The 23,359-nt window shown below is 40.9% G+C and overlaps 1 protein-coding gene across 3 annotated transcripts in view; it reads right to left on the reverse strand.

Moving 5' to 3' along the window:
* Positions 1 to 2,350: 2,350 nt before the first annotated feature.
* Positions 2,351 to 23,359, reverse strand: part of LOC309716375 (uncharacterized protein) — a 56,855-nt gene continuing 35,846 nt past the window's right edge. For 2 of the 3 annotated variants that reach the window (XM_082550139.1, XM_082550138.1), the window contains exons 2-3: positions 7,189 to 7,332; positions 2,351 to 5,016 (exon numbers count right to left, since the gene is read on the reverse strand). In XM_082550139.1, the coding sequence (XP_082406265.1) occupies positions 2,957 to 4,987 (2,031 nt within the window). In that variant the 5' untranslated portion in view covers positions 4,988 to 5,016; positions 7,189 to 7,332 and the 3' untranslated portion in view covers positions 2,351 to 2,956. Of the gene's footprint in view, positions 5,017 to 5,893; positions 6,305 to 7,188; positions 7,333 to 23,359 lie in introns of those variants that run through there. The other variant, XM_082550137.1, reaches the window with a different exon arrangement.

The following is a 23,359-nucleotide window of genomic DNA, read 5'->3' on the forward strand; positions in this document are numbered from 1 at the left end:
AAAAAGTGACTGTGATTTCTTCTTTATGTTTAGCCAAAATTAGAAAGGCAATAAACTCTTTAAAATGTGAAACTATTCTTTTGATATTCTTAAAGCACCATGAAGCCCATTAGTGAGGTGCTGAACAGTTTCAGTGGCCCTCGCCATTGATTCTCCGGGACTCCTGATTTTCAGTCTTTAAGAGTCAGATGTTTTCTCATCTGCTGTTTTGGTGGTAGTGGTGGTGGTGGAGGGCCTGGCTAACATACTGGTTTACAATCTCATTGTCATATTTGCCAAAGAATTAAGTGACTCACTGATCCTCCCACATCATCCCAACCAACCAGCATGCCCACATCGCTCTCGCCACCACCGGGATCACCAAATCACCTCACTGCTAGGATCGAGGGTCCAAGGGTTTTTGTCTCTCTAGCACTGCTGCCTAAAGGCAAGTGGCTAAGTGACAAATGAAAACATAATTCCTGCAATCATTCTGTGAATATCTAGATAGAAACTACAAGCTGTAACCCAATGTCTGCATTCATGAAATGGTGTCCAAGAAACACCATGAAAGGCACTGTTCAAATAAACCGAGGCGCAAGCTCACAAGATAACACGTGATTAAAACATATTGACAACCTGCTAATCACTGTCACTGTTTGTACCGCTGACAGCATGCATAAAGTTTGTTTTGATGCCAAAAAAGCGGGCGACCAGAAGCACTTCAAGGGATTATACCAGAAGGGTATATTGCCTGTGTGATGTGAGAGTGAGGGGGAGGTGTGGAAACAAGATATGGCAGGAAACCTATCTACCAAACACCTTTCCACCGGCCGACTGGCAGCCTCGAGGCAGAAGCCAACATGACTCAATCTTTATCTTAAATGCCAGCAGCTAAATTACTATACAGCTCAAAGAGAATATGTATGTGTGTGTGTGTGTATGTGTGTGTGGTCCTGCGCAGTAAAGTGTACAGATGGATGACTCATCCACCAATCATGTGACTCATCAATCACTGCAGTTACCATTTCCCTGCCTTCTTCTGAAATTTTCCTTTTCTTTAGTTCTCTTTCATTCCCGTCTGGCTGTTGTTGCCTTTTCCCTCCCTGTTTTTTACTCTTCATTTTGATTTTTTTGAGATAGAATAAAGTCCCTCTATGGGTTTTTCTTTACTTGATTGATGTGGCTGTCACTGAGATTTACTGTCTTTCTCTTTAGTGTTTTATTTTTTGTTTTAAGCTAAAGAACCAAGTGTTCGTGCTGTTTTTGCTTCGGCACAAATACAACAGAGCACTCGCCAAAAAGCCATGAAAAAACTGAACTTTAATAAAATAATTGCTTTTATTTTTTATCATATAGCAAAACTAGTAATCATCATGCTGTTATTTACACATTGCACGGGCATATTTATTTCACACTGTACATCTTACAATGCTAAAGTGACATCAACAACAACACTCTCCTTTTACAAGACAGATGGCTTCACTGTGGACACAGTGGCCCTCTTCCTTTGAGATTTCTTTTTTTTTTATGTTCACAGTTTATTCAGAGAAGACAACCATTTTGAATTCTCCATACTGTTTTATTTTTTTCCTCTTTTTTTGTTCTTTTTTTTTGTTCATTTTTTAAGATGCAAGTAGAAAGACGTGCATTTAACGGTTTAAGCACAATCCCTGACTCCCCGGCCTGAAACTTTTCAATGAATTTCTTCTGAAAAATGAACAAAATGTTTTGTAGCCTCTTGGTGGAAATCAGTTGTTTTTTTGTTTTGTTTTAAAAAAAAAGGCTGCAGAACAGATAGCGTGATTTCAAGTATTTTTTTTTTCTTTTTAAAATAAAGGAAAAAAATAGATACAATACATATGACGCGTGTGCGTAAAACAAAGTAAATGTGAACTGGAGATGGACAATGAGAAAATGATCCAAAACATGAAGCACTCCTGCAGAGTCACGGAGCGCTGCATGGATGTGGCGACGGTGGATCTGCCGTAAATATGTTGACACAATAACTTCTGGATCCCAGAATGCTTGAAACCCCTTAGTCCACCAGGTTGGAAGTGTTTAGTGTTTAACTTTGTGCTTTTGGAGTCCACAGGGTTTCTACATTGGGATGATGAGAGAATTATGCAATATGATATTTCCCTTATAGAACCATGGTGCTTTGTAAGGCAAAAATCTGAATCTTGAGTTTGAAAAAAAAACAAAAAACGAACTGAAATGTGTGTATTTGGCACCTTTGCAAGTTGCAGCTGTTTAAGGTTGATCCAATCAGAAATGAGAAAGGCAACTACACACATCAAATACAACAAAAAGTATACTGTCAACATTTGACAATATCCGTGTTCTTTCTCTTTTTCTCTGTGTGCACGCATGTGTGTGTGTGTGTGTGTGTGTGTGTGTGTGTGTGTGTGTGTGTGTGTGTGTGTGTGTGTGTGGATAAGAAGTAATTGAACTACTTTAGTTTTGTAATGTGACGTACAGAATATAAAACAAAAGATACAAAGTGATGTTGTAAACATGATTCTCTTACAATGGCCGCATCTGCTTGTGAATGTGTCACAATGTGATTCTATGTAAGTGTGTGTGTGTGTGTGTGTGTGTAGTGTGTGTGTTTGCGTGTGTCCTCTATAGATCTCTGAAATATGCAAGAACATCAGAGATTGACCTGAATGGAGGCAGACATACACCATGGTATGTTCTGTTTCAAAATGTAAACTGAGCAAGAGGCTGAACATGGTTACAGGGAGCTTAAACTAGGACACCTTCATCCTCTCCCTGACTGAGAAAATCAACAAAAATACAGTGATTAAACCAACATAAATCTAACTTTTTACTTCTGAAATTTCTCATCAGGCTCAAAACACACCTTCTCTGAATCTTTTTTTTCCCCCACCTCTGCTTTAGCTTTTCTCCCACTACTGTATAACTATCCCACATCTGTGAGTCCCTCTGAGCGGACAGTGTCCAAAAAAGTCTCTCAATACATTCTGCGCTTCATGTAGATCCTCTCAATAAAGTTTTCTAGTTCCTCCTCACTGTCCAGCTGAGGCACCAGCCCATCTTCCTCATAGTCATCTCCCGGTGTGACTTGTGGATAGTAGTAGGGGGGTCGCCTGCCTCTCCTGGGTGTGGTTATCGGTTTGGGAGGGGGCAGGGGTTGGTAGGTCCGTGGGTGAGGAAGGATATAGTTAGAGATATAAGGGGTAAGAGGCAGGCGTGGTGGTGGCTGCTGCTTCCAGCCTTGTCCGCGGTTCTTAACCCCGCCCCTGTGTCTGCGTCTCGGGGCCTGGAGGTCAAGTTCCTGGGGGCCGAAGGTCTGGTCTCTGGAGGGGACGGGCTTCCCATAATATTGTGGTTTGGGATATGGGAAATAAACTGGGTAGTATGCTCGATATGGCTTTTGGTAATATGGATAAGAGGGGAAGGCTAAAAACTGTTTCTGGGGCTTATACCAGTAGTCAAGCTGCTTCTGAGGCTTATACCAATAGTCCTGCTTGTATGACTTGACTTTATCCTTGTGCCATTTCTTGTTGGACTTGTTGTACCTATAAGGGGCTTTCTTGGGGTTTTTTGAGGCTGTGTAGTGATAAACAGGTGGGGCAACCAGAGGAGGAGGTACCAGAGGCCTAAAGCGTGGGGCAACAGGGTTGCTGTTGGTTGGCAGCTGTTGTAACTCTTTCCTTTTTTTCTTCTTCTCCTCCACATCACTAATAATCTCAATCACATCATCGGCAGGCAGGTGCAGCTTGCTGCTGATCTCAATAAGCCTGTCAATCATCTGCTGGTCCAGGTCATCTTCATCAGGAAGGATCTCCTCTGAGCGTTTGTCCTCAGCCGTGTTGCCGGCGGCCCCCATGCTGCTTTTCTGCCGGGGCTTCATGTAGGACTGCTGCTTCCTCCCCATGTACTGCAGCAACATGTCAGAGGCGATGTCTGCCAGCCTCTGCTCTTCCTCTCTGGCTCGCTCGGCCTCCTCCTGCTGCCGGAGCACCTCCTGTTTCTCCGCCCGCGCTCTCGCCTCTTCCTCCATGTGGGAGAGGCTCTCCTCTTCTTCCTCAACCTCCTCCTCCAGCTCCTCTCCTTCATCCTCAAAGTCATCCATGAAGTTGCCCCCCTTCACAGGTCTGTTGCGGGACGGGTTCTCCTGCCAGTGCTGCTTCTTTCCTGCACGTGCTAACTGAGTGTTGTATGCTTTGTAGCCCTTCAGAGGAGGCAGGATCTCATTATCTTGGAGACCCAAGTCAATGTTCTGGAAGTAGCCTCTTATTTTGCGCTGCAGGGAAGGGTCATCTCCCTCTGAGGTGGAGCCTGGCATGGCCTCATCTAAGAAACTTTCTGAGTATTTTCCCTCCTCCTGCCCCTCTCCTTCGTCTTTCTTTTCGTCCTCCCTTACGCTATCTGTTCCCACATTCTTCACAGACCACCCTTGATCCTCCGACCTTGTGTTGTCATCCTCCTCCCCCTCCCTCTCCTTCAAGTCATCCCCCTGAGCAGCTGCCAAATGGCCTACATTTAGCTGTTCAATAGCCTTATCGGCCCCTCGCCCCTCCTTCTCCGGCTCCACCCCCCTCTCTCCCTGTGGCTGCTCTGTTCTCCTTATCTCACCACCCTCAGAGCCTTCAGCAGAGGGCAGCTCCGGACTCCGATCCCCTTCCCAGTCTCTGTTTTTGCTAGCCTGTTTTTCACTGTCCCCCAGGTGGTCCAGGGCCTCAAGCAGAACCGCAAGCACCTGCGCAGGGTCCGTCACTTTATCTAATTGGCTGTCTTGACCCGGGCCCCGACCCCAGTCTAGGGACACGTTGTCAGGGCTGGAGAGGCTCTGGGGCTGGGGCGAGTGAAAGGGGGCAAGGTTGTCCTCTTTACGATCTGTCCGGGTGCGCCCCTCCACCCCACCCTCCCCTGCCTCACCCCACACAGGGGCGGTGTCAGCTAACTGTGGAATGACAATGAGCAGGACCAATAGGATGAGGTGGGCTGTGGAAGGGGCGTGATGACAGGTCATGACCATGCAGAACTGGCAGGAGGGAGGTTAAGCACCTGAAGAAGGAGAGAAGGCAGAGAGAGAAGGACAGAAGAAGGATGAGAATTTATTCACATATCATTTCTTATCTCTGGAATCACAAATTTGCTTTTTTGTGTTGTTGTTACTTTATTTTCTTTATTGTTTTCTCCCAGTGGCAATGTGAGCATTGGTGTCATTTAAATAACATACAGCTTTGGTGAAAAAGCCAAAATGTAGAGAGGACTGACTGGTAAGAAATATTTCATTAAGTCCACAGCCTGCCATAAAGTTTCAAAGAAAATGTACCTGGAAAAATGACCAGTTTTTCAAACAAAACATTTTTACCACAAAGAGGCTAACATATAAAAACAAAAAACAAAAAACCGTTTTCCAGTTATTGTAGAAACCATTGAGGACAAAAGCAGGCAGACGTAGCAGCAAAATGCAACAAATTCTCCTCTCTTTTATTTTCGATATAGAGCGTTTTTGACTGAAAAAAAAGTGGTTTCTAACATTTCCAGCTCCAGTTGTGTCACTGCTGTGCAGCTTGGATACAACTGAAAACATGAAGATGAAGCTCTGAGAAACCAGGTCGTGAGTCGTTGAATTAACCTATAAAAACCGAGAAAAAGAAAAAAAAATTGCGCATTTCTTTGAAGGGATGGGGGATAATCCGCACAAAGAAACTGCGTTTCGATTCTAAACATCGTGCCTTTTTTTTGTCTCGAGTCGCGCGTTAACCCACTCATTACCTACTCATTATCTTTAAGCCGCACGAATCACCTGGTTGGGAATAATACATTCCCTGGCGCATTTTGATTTAACTGAGCAAACTGTTTGCAACAGCAACGAAAATGCGCATCCGGTAACTGATTTGCGTCTTTTTTCTGGTATATGTTAAAAATGCCTCACCTCTTCCTCCAAGCCAACCCATCCAAATCGCGCGCACCTCCCATTTTCTAACGTCTAGTTCTTAAAAAAAAGAAAGAAAGAAAGGAAATACTGAGAACAAAAACTGGTCCGAGCTCGCGTGTCCGTAATTGCTGTGATTTTGGTATTCCATGCGTCAAAGCGATGTCACCAAGACACTGGCACAGAAAGCTGCAAGCTCGGGGAAGTCATGCGTAAAGCCGGTGGCCACGGTTGAGTTATTTAACCCTACGGTTCCTGAGTGGTCCATCCAAATTGTAAATTAACCGGGCATTAAGTTTGAGAGGATAAAGCCTTTTTGCGCAAAGACAGGAGGGCGCAGCCAGTGAGGATGCAGGGCTTTGTCCTTGTGTGGCGTGAGCATGTTTCTCCTCACTGGCAGCGGTGGAATGCAGATAAGCGCAAATTTTTTGGCAGCACAACCCAATTTGATTTTTTTTTTCATTTTATTAAATCAAGAGAAACGAAATTATTCGACTTATCAGGGCCAACTACCTACTCACAAATGGTTGGGATTCTAAATTATTTCGAATTAATAGCTGAAAACCGTCTGTTTAAATCGTGCTTGTTAAAAGAAAAAATACTGAAATCGTAAAAATGTGCACATTTTTTCAAATGTGCGAATTCTTCAAAGGTTTTTAAAAAACAATCTTGCGTGAAAATTTTCCCAAGATCTTCTGAGAGGCAGCTAGAAATGTTTATTAAATATTATTGTCTTCACATTGCAGAGATTCATTCTTAATTTATACTGAGTGAGTGAAATAAACAACATACAAAATTTGATATTTTACTGGGGATTTTTTTACACTGCATTTAATAATTATTATCATGCCTATACGTTCATAAGAACTGGGTTTGTTCGTAAATGTCACAATAATAACATTGTTTTAAAAAAAAAAAAAAGAAAATTAGAATGTATATATATATATATATATATATATATATATATATATATATATATATATATATTACTCGATTCCCTAGAATTGAAATCATACACAGTTTAGTCTAAATTTAAGCACCATATAGAAACGGCCACAGTTCATGTCTACTTCATAATCAGACGAGCAACAGTCGCACAAAGATTAATTCTAACGATGAAGATGCAAATTTAAAAGAAAAAAACACGAACTATTTCTCGTTATTTTTTTAACAAAAAAAAAAACGTAATTATGAACAGAGAATTATAACGAACTGAATAACAGTCAGAAATTGTCCTAATCTACCTGGTTAGTATGGTTTGTGAATGATGCAGAGACAGATTTCGTTCCACTTACCTGAAGTCCCACTGGGGGGTGGGGAAGTGGTGAAACTCGCAACGCACGGATAAAGCCAAGATTATTTCATGAATAGTGAAAGCACCTGAGAGAATTTCGGCTTTCCTCCCTCTCTCTTTCTCTCTCTCTCTCTCTCTCTTCAGCCTGTGACCAGCATCAAGGAAAAAAAAATAACAATCAAAAAAGAATCTAACGTCTCTTTATTTATTTGTGAGGTGTTTGTATGGCGGCAGCACTGGTGCTAATGTACAATTGAGTGAATGTTTTCAGCACCACGGTCAGCGCAACTTTATTGTATATACCCTCGGCGGACCACGTGATCCTCCCCACCGCCACCCTCCAGCTGCAGGCAGTGCTGACGTCACTTCCATTGATAAGAATGTTGGTGTGGAGATGGCACTGTGAGTCTAGGCTGGCCCCAGCTGATGAATGAACGGAAATGGCATGAATGAAATAGTACTTTTCCTCAATGAAAGGAGCAAATTGTAGAGATAGAGCTGGTACACAGCCATTTTCCTTCTCACATATTAAAGGGTGGTGTGTTGCATCTTCCTCCCTTGTTGCTTCCTTCCTTTGCTCTGGCTTGTTTCAGAATCAGGAGAAGAGTGGGAGGGGAAAAAATAGAGTGACCTCTTTCACAGGCTATCAATTAGGGTCATTTGGTGACATTCTCCCAAGAATCAATGACAAGAGGCCGATGTCTCGCCGCAGTTTGCTTGTTGGTTTTGGTCTTAGGTGGCCCCGGATCATCTGTAGCTCATGGGCTACGGCGGGAGCAGCCGCACTTTGCTGCTTGATTTCTTCTCAATTTTCAGGGATTGCACAATTTTCTACCCACCCCGTCATTTCTAGCCGCTCTCCATCTGTCAGCAGCTCAGTGTGCTCTTAATGTGGCCTCTCATCAGCATTGTTTTGCGCCACGGAGACACGAGCCAATGACCATTTGTACATAAATCAGAAACATTTCACGATAAGGGCAAACACGTGCTGAAGCAATATGTCATGATTATGTGCATGAATGAATGCGGGATGTATCATGAATTCCTGCTGTTCACCATTTCAGGAATGATTAAGTGGCTGTGTGTTTATGTGATCAGGCAATTAACTTCATACATTAATTTAGTTGATACCGTTAAATTAGCTGGAATGCAGTCACATGCAACAAAAAAAGTGCATTTCAGACCCACGCGTCCAATGGGCCTCTGAAAGTGGAGCCCATATGCATTCTCATAAAAACACAAGGCTATTTTGTGACACTGAGAAGCGAAGACACCTACACGTTGCTGTAAGATCCGGCAGTCTTTGTTCACGTCACAGGATGCTGAGGTGTTTTAACGTGATATGTTTCTGTTGTTGAAGTGGAGCTTGCTCCAGCACATACAGCTAGTGCCAGTGGACAAATCGCTGTAGAATGGACAGACTTGGTTTTTGGGATGATGATTCAGGGAGATGGACCAATATCTTACAAAGAATGGAAGGAAATTGCTTAGTCCCAGGAATTCAGTACAGTTCAGAAATGGCTACAAAGTGCAGCCGTCACAAAGACAAGAGCAGTTTGACAAAGATGAAAAGAAGAACAGATATTTCTATACTCGATGTGTCCTGCATGGGCATGTTTTTCTCGTGGCATTCGCAAGATATAAATGTGCAAATTTCTCACTAGCACAACACCCCATGACAACACATAGTGCTCCGTTTGTGAGAAAATACAAAATGCAGTTTTTAAATGATGATTTTATTTCTTAAGAGAAAGAGATTTGTGCGAAAAAGTAATTCCATCTCCATACTTGTTAAACCAAGAATTAACTGTGATGAACCACTTTTCCCTCTCTTTTTTTTTCCACTTTTACTAACCACACCCAGGCCTGATTACTGCCAGCCCTGCTGAATTAAGAAATCACTTAAATAGAACATTTCTGACAAAGTGAAGAAGACTAAAAGATGTCAAGAAAGCAGCACATCAAGGTCGAAAGAAACTGGGGAACTTCCCATTCCAATCAGTATAGAAAGGGTTACAAAACCATTTCTAACCCATTAGGAATTCAGCAATCTGTAATGAGAGCCTTTTCCTTCGGGATCAATAATGTATTCTGATTCTGATTCATGGTGAATATTCCCAAGAGTGTCCAGCCTACCAGAATTACTCCAAGGGTGCATCCATGACACATCCAGGAGGTCACAAAAGAACCCAGAACAACATCCAAGGGACTGCAGACCTGACTTGCCTCAGTTAAGGTCACAGTTCATGATTCAACAGTAAGAAATGCACAAGGCTAAAATGGCCCAGTGTGGCTGAATTAAAACAATTCTGCCGAGAACACTGAGCAAAGACTCCTCCACAGCGATGTGATAGACTCATTCACAGTTACTGCAAATGCTTGGTTGCAGTTCTTGCTGCCTAAAATTAGTTTGATGATCTGAAACTTGTAAGTGTGACAAATATGCACATACACTAAGAAATCAGAAAGCCAAACCACTGTGCATACAACAGAAATATCAAGATCATGTCAAAACAGAGTAAGTTTAAACACTACAGAAAATAAACATGTTTTTTTTACCACTAGCAACAATTTTCATCCACACAACTGTCATTGTGGAGGACTTGTGGTGAGAAAAATGTAACTCGAGATGTGTGCGCTGCTATATTTAGATGACCTGCGGCACAAAAATGCACAACACGAGGACTGATACCGCACTCTATTAGCAGCAATCAAGAAGGCAATCACAAGGAAGTGGTGTGAAGAGGACCACCCTACTCTGGGTAACTGACCGCACGTAGCTGAAAAGATGTACACTTTGAAGGACTCTCACTTGTTTTGTTTTTTGGGCCACTGTGAATCATGTGAAGTCTGCAGAAGTTACACTGATGCAGTTTGGCCTCTGCGCCAAAACAGTTTAGGGCTCTTCCTACTATAGGCGAGAGCACAGATCTGACAGGGGCCTTTTCAAAGTGTAACTGGATCCGGGCTAATTTGGTGGCATATGTATAAAGCAACATTCATTAACTGATGATTCATTCAAGGTTAACTAATCGCATAAACCTCTCAAAAGTGACCAACAGGGTGTCATGAGACAACCTGCATTAATGCACGACTTATTAAACGATAATGACTCATGCATTAGTTAAGCACACTGCACTCTTAGCAAAAAAGCTTTCCATTATCAATACTAAAACAAGAAGAGGCGTAGCATTGCAGCACTGTCCCTCAAAAGGTTTAAACCTCACTACCTCTGCCTGAAACATGAGGATAAGAATCAAAGCTCTGTTAGGGTAAACAACTCCAGGTGGTAGAGGAAATGTTTGTTCTTTTTTTCCAGCTTCCATTCGACTTTATTTATTACAGAAACAGCTTCCACTTCCACTGTCAACCAGTCATTCCCAAGGTCTGCCGTAATGGGGCATTTTTGTACATAATGACTCAAGGGCAGATAAATATAAAGTTATTTCTGGCATTCAGTTTTCCTGTTGTTTTGAAGGTAAAGGAAGACATAAATGCTATTACTAGCATTTATGTGCCGGATAACGTGGAAACAAGTTGATTCACAACGTTAAGCCAACCTCATTTCCATACACTTCATTTGTCTCTGACAAGCCCCTGCTCTGGCCTTGTGCACCACTAAATTCAGCTGTCAGTCCTCGTACAGGTTGGGTTTTCACTGCATTAAGGCTTGTGCATGTGTTTATGGGTGTGTTTTCTTTGTATGTGTGTCTGATTCATCCTCGCGCTGTACGTTCAGTTAATCACAGACAGGGGTTTGGTATTTTCACTGATGTTTTGAGGTTAATTGGATATTAGCAGCAGATGTCACATGTGGCCAACTTTATCGAGCAATTATCGAGCTTCCTGATTCAAAATGTCTTCGTTATTTTTACAGACAGAGAATTGCAAATATTATTTAGAGTCTTGAAAGTCTTCAGTCCTGTAATTAGCTGAATTTTCTGCTCTTACTCAGAAATTAGTCCCGATCTCCTCCAGATATCTAAACTAATACGGCACAAACATTTTTACTTTTCATGTCTTTTTTTAACTAAGTGAGTAATTACTCACAGGGAAGGCTGGAAAAAATAAAGTCAGCGCTTGAATTTAGTAACTTGCCAAACCTCTGACATTTCCTGCATGTGCTTAGGGGGACTTATGAGTAGGGCTTTTGAATCACTCGTCACTAAAAAAAAAAAAAAGAAGCCTGTTTCACTTCCTGAATATTCCCAGCATCTCTTCATTAAACATCTCTGGTCAGGTTATATAAAACAATATCAAGCAGTTTGGTTACACTTTGAGTTTTTTCCCTAAGGTAGCAAACACCTGGCAGTCAGTAAGGTCCAGATCATTATGCTACCACCATGCTCACAGTTGGGATGAGGTTTTGGTGCTGGTATAAAGTGCAGTGTTTTATGAAATTTATGAAATTTGTGCAGCAAGTCTTTCTTTGCTTCCTCACATGCAGGGCCAGCCCATGGTTTTATGGGGCCTTGGGCAGAATTTGATTTTGGGCCTCCACCCCCAGCTAAACCCGTTGGCCACATCAACTATACTAGCACGCTTGATTATTTGTGTGTGTGTTGAAAAGGTGTCCAATAAACCAGGAGACAGTGGAACTTACAAACAAGTTAAAAGCAGGTTCAATAGGGTTGAAAGGTAAAGCAGGTCATCTGCTAATATTAAAGTTGATGGTTCAATCCCTGGAGGCTCCAGACTGCATCCTAAACATACTTGGGCAAAATACTAACCCCTAAGTTGCTCTCCGATGCATCCGTTGGTGTGTGAATGTTAGACATGTTGTATCAAGCACTTTGAGCGCTCAGGTAGAACAGGAAAGCACGTTATAAGAATCAGTCCATTTAAAGAGCAGAACGACCACAAAGAATTTAACATAGGCTTGAATATTTTTCTTTTTTTAACATAACAAATGCAAATGTAAAAACAGACAATATTAATTAATTTGAATGGAATCTAACTAACTAGAGAGCTAACAATAGTTTGCTTCTGGTTTCCATCAACATCACCACACCTCACCTGAGCTGAACGCTTGTTTGGAGCTTCTCATTTAACATTATTGTTAGTGAAAGTTCATGATAAACACCTAACATGGACCTTTATTCATGGACCTTTATTCTTTGCGCTCTTTTTTGTTTTTATTTTCTTTTAAGCCTCAGAAGGACAAATCCTTTTTCAAGACACACTTGCTACAATCTACTTGCAAACATTTACAGTTTGCGTGAACGTGACCCCAGCTCAGCTCTCACAGTGAAGACGATTAAACCAGTAGCAACAATTTGTCAGTCAGTGAACATATTTATTAAAACATTTCCCTTTCTCTTGTATGATTACTGTATGATTAATATATCACATGCACAAAAAGATGCACTCACTTTGGGTTTTTGGAGGCCCCAAGCAGCTGCCTAGTCTGTTTATTCTATGTTACCCACTCTAAGTGAGATTTCTATTGTGATGAACATCCAGCCATAAAAAATGCTGCTGCAGTCTATAATGATTTTTCTAATGTCCTGTAAAAGTTGGTGAAATTGAGATGCGCTCACACCAACCTATCTTTTTTTTTGAGTTTGTCAGTAATCACAATTTGTGTCTTCATTAACAAGAAAAACACAGTTCCAATCCCATCTCCCTAACTGAAACATCTGACTCCAGACAGAAGTCATTAGCACAGAGGTTCACTTATCTTTTCCCGCCTGCACCGAGAGTTATTGCTCAGTGTATTCATTAAAGGCATGAAAAGTACAAGTGTTTGTGTGTTATTAGTTTAGCCAGATTGTGTTTCGTGACTGTGTCTTAGATGAAAATCAGATCCCCGCTGCATGAGTAAATCAGTGAAACTGATGGACTCAATCTGGTAATTCACAAACGTCTTTCATCAACCGCATAGCCCGCGCAGCCTACCTGGAAAATAAAATGGAGCTTTGTTTCTGTTTTAAAGTGAGGTTTGACTCGTCTTTGTGTGGAAATATGTTTTGTGTTTGCAGATGAGATATGCACACATCAAATGAAAATGTAATTTGTTACAATGGCTTGAGGCACCACATAACCTCTGTTTGATTAGATTCTGCGCGAGCGACTGTTTGCTGCAGAATGTGAAGCATTCGCAAGGCAGCCGTGTCGTTGTGCCTGCGTGTGTGTGTCTGTGTGTGTGTGTCTTTGTTGAAATGCTTGACGGCAGCAGCAGGCTCAGAGAGGTAAGCATGGAGCCGGAGGGCAGATGCTGATATAACGGTCTGGCATTATCAACTGCCACTCAGCATTAGTTGGCCCCTTACCCTCACTCCATGTCCGCACCCCCGCACTGACTCACACTCTACCGCCTGCTTGGCCACTCACATAGTTTAACACTGGTACACCGTGCTTGCATTTAATGGAATACACACACTGGAGAACACACACATACACCTCGCAGTAATAGTTCCATTTATGTGGTCTTTTTCGCTCGCACAGACACACACACACACACGCAGGGAAACAAACACACTCGCCCCTCTCTTACTGTAATGTACATTACAGACAAACGAACCTTTGGAGGAGGTTGGGGCGTGCTGTCACTGATGGTTCCCAGTACAAACCGCTAAGACAAGAGGCAATGACAACACGTGGCTGGCCTTTTGTTCCATTTAATTAACTTTTTCTTTCCACTGTTGGTATTGGACTGAGGAGAGCTGCAGGGTTGCGAGGCAGAGCTGAAAAATCGACACGCTTCAAACAGTCGCAGACACGGATTGGTGAATTCCCCAGGTTTTGCTGACATTATGGCCACAATTATAGTAATGGCTGGCTGGGGATCTTTCGGCAAGTGTGCTAATGCAGCTACCTCGCACAGCAAAGGGTCTCTACCTGGAAGTGATAAAATAGAGCTCCTGATTAACAGAAGCTTTTCTGCCCACGCCATTTTGTCAGGGGAGGGAAGGACAAGTAATTGCACCATAAGGTTCCTACAACACAATGCTTAGCTGGGACTCGATGATGTGTGCAGGACCCCGGCGCCCACACTATAATCTTCCGTTTCATCGAGGCAGAGGCTTTTTGTTTTTTTCACATGTGCTTTAAAGTTAACATTTTATGCGAGCTATGCTAACCTACACACATATCTGCATATGCATGTTGCGTGTCTTAGTCACAGGAGACTCATATGATGACACTTCTTACAATAATGCGGATTATTAGGTTAATCTTTTACATCCATTGATCAAAAGTTTTCTGTCAGTGCTCAGGATACGGAAAGTAGATGCTGTCACTTTATGGCCCAGTTTCATAGAAAGCAGCCATTTCCAGCCACCGAGCTGAATCACTCCCTGTCGTTCCCACGTTGTTCTCTGTGAGTCAAATACCGTTCGCGTCAGAAGGTTCAACGCAGCGTCGCACAACAACATCTGTTCTACTGGGGCTGGGTGACACACTGCTGTTATGCTGCATTGTTATTGTTGGCTTTTATAGCTAAGCAGCTGTGTTTACATATGGAAAGTAACGTGGTAGAAGAGCCTGACAGCGGAATTTTTTAAAACCCCTGTCCCATCGGTAGCCCTCAAAAGCCTCCAGATTAATTGGTGATATTACAACCAAATCCGGCTTTAACGAGCGTTAAATGACACCGATGTCAAGCCTGGTTTGTGCCGTATTGCAGACTTAATGTCATCGTAATACATGATGCAACTTTTCCCTTTGCATTGTTACAGAAATGCTTGTGGAGACTGCACATGCAACATAGCAAACATGTTATGCAGGAAGTCATATGTAGTCATATGTAATTGTAGCGTTACGTTTTCTTACAGTATGCACATCTTTGAATTTACCTTTCCAAAGTGGGCACAGCAGCTAATATCCAACGTTTCTGGTCAGCTTGTGTCATGCTGCTTTTTATCTGCTAATGCATGCTGGGAAAAAATGCATCAGTATTAGCACTGTTGCCTCACAGCAAGACGGTCCTGAGTTCAAATGTACCATCTGGCCGGGTCTTTCTGTGAGGAGCTTGCATGTTCTCCCCGTGTTTGCGTGGGTTCTCTTTGAATATTTTGGCTTCCTCTCACAGTTCAAAGATGTGCAGTTAGTGGGGTTAGGTTAATTGTGGTGATTCTAATTTGCCCATAGGTGAAATTTGTGTCTCTCTGTTAGCACTCCTTCCTATTTGTCTTTTATCCAGTTGCACCAGTTCCTTACTCCTCAAACCCAAAACTTTGACTTGCTTAAGTTTGTATTTCTGGAATTTTCTTCACTTCTCTTTTGACTGTTTATTTTTTATTATATCTTTTTGTACTGTTTTACTGACCTTTAACTCAGAATGTTTCATGCATGGTGTGCTTTTGGATTCCTGGGCTGCTTTGTTTTTTTGGACCTCGCCATCCCTTGCCTCTTTTACTTGCCTCACTGACTGCCTTAATGTCCATTGCCCTAAGCCTAGTATTAAAGATTTGGATATTTGAACTTTTATCTGCCTCTGGCGTCCTGCATTTGGGTGCACTCAAGGATGTTGGTTGTCACATGACATGTCACGCTGATATTAAAGTAAATAAATAAAATAGAAATGGAGCAATCAGCAAAATCAATATGGTCATGTTAGTGGCTTTTAAGAAAATACCTTAAAAGGATTTTTAAAAAAATCAAATATTCCTAATATTTGTATTGCATCTATCCTCCCAGGTGCCTAAATCGGTTCTGTCAGCCCTGCAAAGAATAATGTCTTTCTGTTCACACTGTGCAGCCCTGTGAATGAACACCATCCTTCCATAAGTAATCCATGACAGGTTAACGCATCTACCCTGATGAATATGTGTTAAGGGTAATATTGGAATCTATAAACCAATATTAATGATAGTTCGAGCAGCCACTGAATGCCAAATACCTATTAGACCTTTCAAAAGAGTTATGGTGGGACTCCATGGACCCCTCGGGAAGTGGATTCTGTGTGAATAATGTGTGCGTATTGTGGTGATTGTTGTCCTACTCTCTCACTGTCTGCTACCCAGAAATCATTTACCCACTTGAATATTAGCTGTAAAATGTGCATTGCAACCTTTGAGAAACTGGTGGCGTCAGTGACGGATGGTGTTGGAGGCCAGAAGCAGGCAATGAATTTGAGGTTGATGAGGCGACTCATATCGGAGCGCGCGACATCAGTGCTCGCCATCAATCTCTTCGCCTCTTCCCTGTAGACATCTGGCACATGCATCAGCAAACACACTACTGAAAGTGAATTGAACCCAACCCTGACAAAAACACATGCAGACACAGGGCAATGCAAAGCCTGATGACAAGATGCTCGGCCTGCAGCCAAATGCCTCTAATGTAATACAGTAGAACCTGAGACTTTATTAGAGTAATAGCTAGCATCCACGTCATTTGTAATCACTGCACCAGAAAGCACAGATGGCAAAGCCACGAATTGAAGTCTTAAAGGCAGGCAAGTTGCAGTTTTGTAGAACTTCTCTATAACATGTGGCCAATTTTATCCTTATGCATTGATCCAAAATAGTCAAACAATGAAACACTGTGTTTAAATATACAAACAAGAAAATGCAATGTTAAAAATGCAGCTTTTATTTTTTTACTGTAGCTATATTGATGCATAGAAGTTCCTCATTTACATTCATGAAAAAAAAGATGCCATTGCAGTTGTCATTTTACTGAATTCTGAAGCTTAGTAAACAGTAGATGTTTATTTGTTTGTTTGCACGATTTTACATTATTCATTCTATTGGTATTAAAATAGAGCATTAGACTTCAGGCTACTAGTAATTGTGAAAGGCATACCTAAAGCTATGTTGGCTCTTTTTTTTTTTAACTTTACTTAAAAATGCTGATATAATCTCTGCTAATACTGCACATATATACACACATATATACACCAAGTGCATTTCAGCTATCAGACTGGTGCTTGTGTCTTTACTTTCCTCGTGTTTTGTTTAGACTGCTCATTTTTAAGTGACCTTGTTAGTGTTGTCACTGATTGTGAAGATGCTTTTCTTATTTGACCATTTAAAGTGTTGACTTCTCAACCCAACTGTAACACTAAAATGTAGTATTGATTAAATTTTACGGTCATTTTACAGTTTTAAATTTGGTCAGTGATGTCCTGGCAACCAGCAGTCGATAGAGAAAAGTGTGTTTTTCAAAAATGCTAGCAGTCGCTAGTGTGAAATTGGTCACTAAGGGGTATAAAGTGCTGAGCCAAAATCTTATTTGAGATTACTTTAGTTGCTAGAAGATTTCCAACTTGACTGCAGTAAAAGTTGTGCCTTTCGAAATTTTTACAACGTTTACTTTGAAGTCAAACGTTCACTGTTTCCAGTTTGTGTCACACCTTTTCAAGTTTCATTACAGCTGAAAGAGTAAATGGCGAGTGTTTACAGACAAGTCAGCCATGCAAACTATTGGCAACCATAGCAACCTCTTCAGTGACTGATGAAATCTCAAGGAGTTTCTTGGTGTAGCATTTTCTTTGCAATCAATAAAACTCTTTTTAAACTGCCAGCAACCCCTCGTCATCTCGTTGCGAAACATTTTTCACAGATCACCAACCGTCTGGCTGTAACATTAGGTTTCTACCCACTGTAGCTTTAATATTGTCTTTCTTATCTCATTTATGATAGTACAACAGATATTTTTTTGTTTCGGCTGCAGGGCCAACAAATTTTAGATTATAAAGTAAAAAAAAACCCTCCTTTGTGAATCCTAACTGATCGGGAAAGAAACACGGTCATTTCCCATCAGCTCACTGCTTGCCTGCGTGTGTTGCTGGTCTAGACCAAACGCAAACAGGCACAAGCTGTACCACTGCTATACCTTGAGGCAAACAAACAGAAGGAAGGATGAGTCCTCCAAAACTCCTTGTTGAAGTGAAAACTGTTATCAGTTATCAGCGCACCACCCGACTGGAAGGGAAGTAATTTGAAAGCCGTTTGAAATGCAGTAATTTGCCAGTGTGACTCATCGCTGACACCTACAGCGACAAAAACCTCTGATCCTCTAAAGGAAGAATGGGGGTAACATAACTGTGTGTGTGCGTGTGTGTTATAAACCAGCAAGCTGGCATTTGAGGTTAATAGATAGAAAGCTATAAGAAGATATGTACCTTCAATCATAATAATTATGGATCATATTTCCTGCATCATTGTAAAAAATATCTTTTATGTCCGGCTCCAAGCTCCACTTGCTAACCTTTAATTGATGCAATTAAAACATGAAGTTTTGTTTTATTTTGTTTTGATTTTCATTGATTAAATGCACTTGAGCTCCTGTGTCTGCAACTGCAAAAAAGGATCACGAACCCTTTTATTGTTCCGACAGTCAACACGTCTTTCTATTTATAAATGTCCTGTGAATATTTAGGGACTTTCCATTAAAGGAGAACAAGCTTGCTGTGGGTATTAAATGATATCACAAGGCTGAGATATAAAATAAACTGCCTACATTTCCATATCAGGCAGGAAGCCGGGGTCCAGTTAATATGATTTTGATGACAACCTGATGGCATCAAAGAAAATAGGGCACGCTCACTCGAGGTGTCAGGGTGACGGAAATTATCATGATTAATGTTGGGTTATGACTAGGCAAGAATGTAATCAGTCTCTCACTTGTTAATCATTATCTCTCCCTGATTAATTTTGGCTCAAGATTTAAAATAAGATATCATGCTTCATTGTGTTGGGCGAAGGCCTTAAACAAGGCTTTCACTGCATGAAGCACTAGACTTTGCGACTCGTAATAATATTAATAATCATACGAACACGTCTCCTGCATTTAACATGTGCTGAAATCAAAAGCGAGAGACTTTAATACCATAGAAAGCCTACAGTTAGGAGTAGAGATGGACCGATCCGATATTACGTATCGGTATCGGTCCGATACTGACCTAAATTACTGGATCGGATATCGGAGAAAAATAAAAAATGTAATCCGATCCATTAAATATCACGAAAGCACCTCACAAAACTTGCAACACGCCATAACTCACCTCAGAACGTTAGCACGTCGGAGCAGTATGCATCACGTGATAGAGCGGCTGTGGCATGCGGGACCTGTCGGTGGTCTGGATAGCATTTGGAGCTTCGCTAGCAACCTGGCATTTCATCTCCGACAAAGTTATCCCCGAGAGAAGTAAAGCAAGTGTGTAAGTCCATCTCTGAATGTTTGTAAAGCATTCCTGTGTTAAGCTTAACGAGCGACTGCCTCTCGCTCTCCGGCTGCTACTTTAATCGTGAAACTGATCAGCTGATCGGGTTTTCTGTCGCGAGTCCGTCTCTCTTGTTTGTTTTTGGTCCACTTTGCGCCAGAAAGAGGAAACCAGCGGCTGAACAACAGCAGCACGTTTAAGCTTGATAAGCTGTTGTTAGAATTTATTTAATATTACTTCCTACTCCAGGATCTTTTTCTACGTAGCTGACGGCTGGTAACTGTGCAGGGGCGGATCTAGCAAAGTTTAGCCAGGGGGGCCGATAGGGCATTAACTGGGAAAAGGGGGCACAAAGACATACTTTTCTTTCTTATTCTCATTTAAAATGTCGAGCTGTTAATAAATAATTATCTGACACCCAAAGTTTTAATTTGATGTAAAATGAATAGAAGTCAATTACTGTATATAGTGACTATAAAGTCTAATATATATATACCCTAGTAAGCTATAGTACTTTTTACTTTGGGAAGGTACCATCTGTGCAGTCTGCAATTTTGTTGAAGAAAGATGTTGAATCTATTTAATATTTCTTGAAAAATAATTGATTTCTGTGCATTTTCTTTCACACTGCATCAAATTAAGGTTGATTACGTCGATTAAGCATCATGAGGTGGCGCGTGAGGGGTGGTTCCCTATTTTTTATTTATTTATTTTTGTTGTTGCTGGGAGTTGGAACCCTGTTAGTTAGGTTGCTTAATATTTACGCTAAGTACTCTTTAAAATACCAGAATAGGGAGGATGGTGTAGGTCTAAGTTTATTAGATTGATCAGTATTGCTGAACTATGAAATATTTTTTTTGTATACAGGTATAACAGAATAGCTTTAGTGTAGTTGTTGTTTTAAACTTGAGTATGAACTTGCAGACTTGCAAAATGCAGCAAGATATTTTAAAAAAACAGTTTTGTTGATTAAAAAACACTATATCGGATTCATATCGGTATCGGCAGATATCCAAATTTATGATATCGGTATCGGTATCGGACATAAAAAAGTGGTATCGTGCCATCTCTAGTTAGGAGGTATACAGTATACTTGTCATCAACAGTAAGCATAGCCCCAGGTACTGCATCGAGTATCCACTGTGAAGCCATGGGGTTCAAAAACACTTCAAGTCCTAACAAAGCCAGGTGATTTGTGGCCAGCTTGTCAGCTAAAAAAACATAAGGTGCATTTTTGCATTAAGCTTATTTCTCCTTTTAGGGATGCTAGAACCCTCCAGCCAACCCGCCAAACCAACACGACACACAAATGAATGAACAAAGAAAATTTATAAGCATCCTGTCAAGTGGACAGCAGGCTAATCAACAAAGTGGGACATGAGTGAAGCCTTTAAATGTATTTGTGGTTATCATATTATTGCAATACTGCATGATCCATGTAGAATAAAAGTTTTTCAAAGATTGCTAAGGCACTGCAAAGGTTTGACAACACTCTCTCATTTTTTTAACAGTGAGTTATCAAGCACAGAGTAACTCATATACTGTTATTGTATGTCTGAGTGCCACGGTGGCATGAAGAAAATCACACAATGAGCAGTGTTATTCCCAACAGTATTACATGTACTTCTATTCTACACTCGCCAAACACTTTGCTAGGTTAGCCCAGGGGTGCGCAATCTCTAAAACCTGCAGGGACACGAGGGCCGGTGTCCCTGCAGGTTTTAGATCTCACCTTGGGTCAACACACCTGAATCACATGATTAGTTTGTTACCAGGCCTCTGGAGAACTCCAGGACATGTTGAGGAGCTAATTTAGCCATTTAAATCAGCTGTGTTGGTTGGAGGACACATCTAAAACCTGCAGGGACACCGGCCCTCGTGGACTGAGATTGCCCACCCCTGGGTTAGCCTGTCAACTGCTGATTACAAGAAATATCAGATCACCTCATTGGATGGTAGCAACTCAGTGCATGTACATTATGATTAGAGGTTATTAAAACGACTTTGAATGTCTCATGGTTGTTACCACTTGACCTGCTAGTTTAAGTAAACTGCTGATCTACTGTGAATTTATTGCACAACCATCCCTAGGGTTTACATACAGTTGTCTAAAAGTTCAGAGGAGAATGACCAGATTGCTTTGAGCTGTAACTCAAATAACCAAATTCCAACCAAGGTATGCAGAAGAACATCTCTCTACACAGCAGCAGAAGCCCACACTGGGTACTACTCCTGTCATCTGTCAACTGTAATATTAAACACATCCCACCTCCTATCTCCACCAAGGTCTAAGTCATATTTCACTCAATGACATATAAATCAATTTATAACTTTTATGTAATGTGTTTCCTCGGGATTTTTGGTTGGTATTGGGCCTCTCTCCATTAAATTGAATATACCACAAAATTAGAGAATTTACATTTCGTTGTAAGTGAGAGCAACTGTTGTGCTTGTCCTTTTTCTGCATATTAAATTCTGCCTGTATATTTGTTGTTAAACTGTTAAATAAAACAAAAATCTGCACATTTAAGTCATCCCTTTGAGCCAAAAGCTCAAACAGCTGGTTCTCTACTCATGGATCTGTGTGACATTAACAACAGTTGACGGTCATCTCAGCTCTTGCTGTGCAGCGCTCCCCTCCACCTGCTCTGTTTGATTTATATTTATCCACCGCTCTAAAGCAGAACACACTGCAAGGTTTGGATGACAAAAAGAAAATAAAATTAGTCTTTTTAAAGAAGAAAGCTTAAGAGGATTAAGTTTTTATTTCTCTATTTGTTTCTCTTTGTTAGCATTTTTGGCTAGGCTAATGCTAACCAACCCTGCTGTTACATCTGTAAGGATCACTGAGGAGTGAGAGCAACAGGCGACATGCTATAACATGTCTCTGAAATGTTGCCGTGCGTAAGAAAAGGTTAACATTACCCAGTGAAGATACCACAAAATGCTGCTGGTACAAGCTGCCAATTATAGGTAATCAGTATAATCATTATCACCTGCTTGCTGATTGCAGTTTAACAGAGGCGTTTTCTCTGAAGGTGGTGAAAATGCACTCAGTGACTCAAGGAAACTCTTGAAGGCTTTTTGCAAAAAAGTGTGCTGTGCATGAAAAAAATTAAATTAAACACACTCTCACAACAACCTTTCTATTTTGCACACCATGAGATTAGCATTAGATTATCTTGCTGTATCAAGGGCTTTAGAGTTTTCAGAGATCTGATAAGCCTGCAAACTGTTAAACATCTTCATCTGATAAGGGTCTTAAAAGTGTGCATAACATTTATGGTACAGAAACATGTGGGAGTGAGATTTAAAGATAAAAATATCACAACGTAATAATGATGCACTCGTGAAATGCCAAATTTGGTGCAAAAAGTCGACAAATGGGTAAGTATACATTGTTTATGTACAAGTATGTATGTATGTATATATATATATATATATATATATATATATATATATATATATATATTAATTTTTTTTTTTTTTTTTTTTTTTTTCTCATTTATGCCTGACTTTGATAATCGCATTGAAGTGTGGAACCTTAATCCTCACATCCCAACCTGTGTTTGTTTTTAAATCACTGAATTAAACTGTGAAATTAATGACTTCCACAGGGTTGGACACCTTCAAAAGCTCAGATAAGGATTTATAGGGCAACATCAGTAATGCGATCATGTTCAGGCACATATGCAACCTTTTATTTTTGTAAGTGGAGGCAATATTCCTTTCCTTATGTGGTTATCATAGTGAATTCTCATATTAAACAAGACAAAAGTTTAGGATAATACCACTGTTGTTTGTATAGGTAATCCCTGTGAGCTGATGAAGCTCAGACTTTGGTTTTTCCAGTAGTTACCATCAGAGTTATTAAGAAAAAATTTACTGTTTCTGTAATAAATTCAAATTTGCTTTCATTTGCTTAAGAAGAAAGAATAAAAGTACATATTATTTATTTGAACTGCCAAAAGTGTGGTAGGCTGGAAAGCCGGAGCCCTTTCATGCACAAAGGACAATGTTGAGGACAAGCTGTAAATCACAATTCATTAATGAAAGGTGT

The sequence above is a fragment of the Aulonocara stuartgranti genome (assembly GCF_965226115.1).
Source record: "Aulonocara stuartgranti genome assembly, chromosome: 10".
Lineage (NCBI taxonomy): Eukaryota > Metazoa > Chordata > Actinopteri > Cichliformes > Cichlidae > Aulonocara > Aulonocara stuartgranti.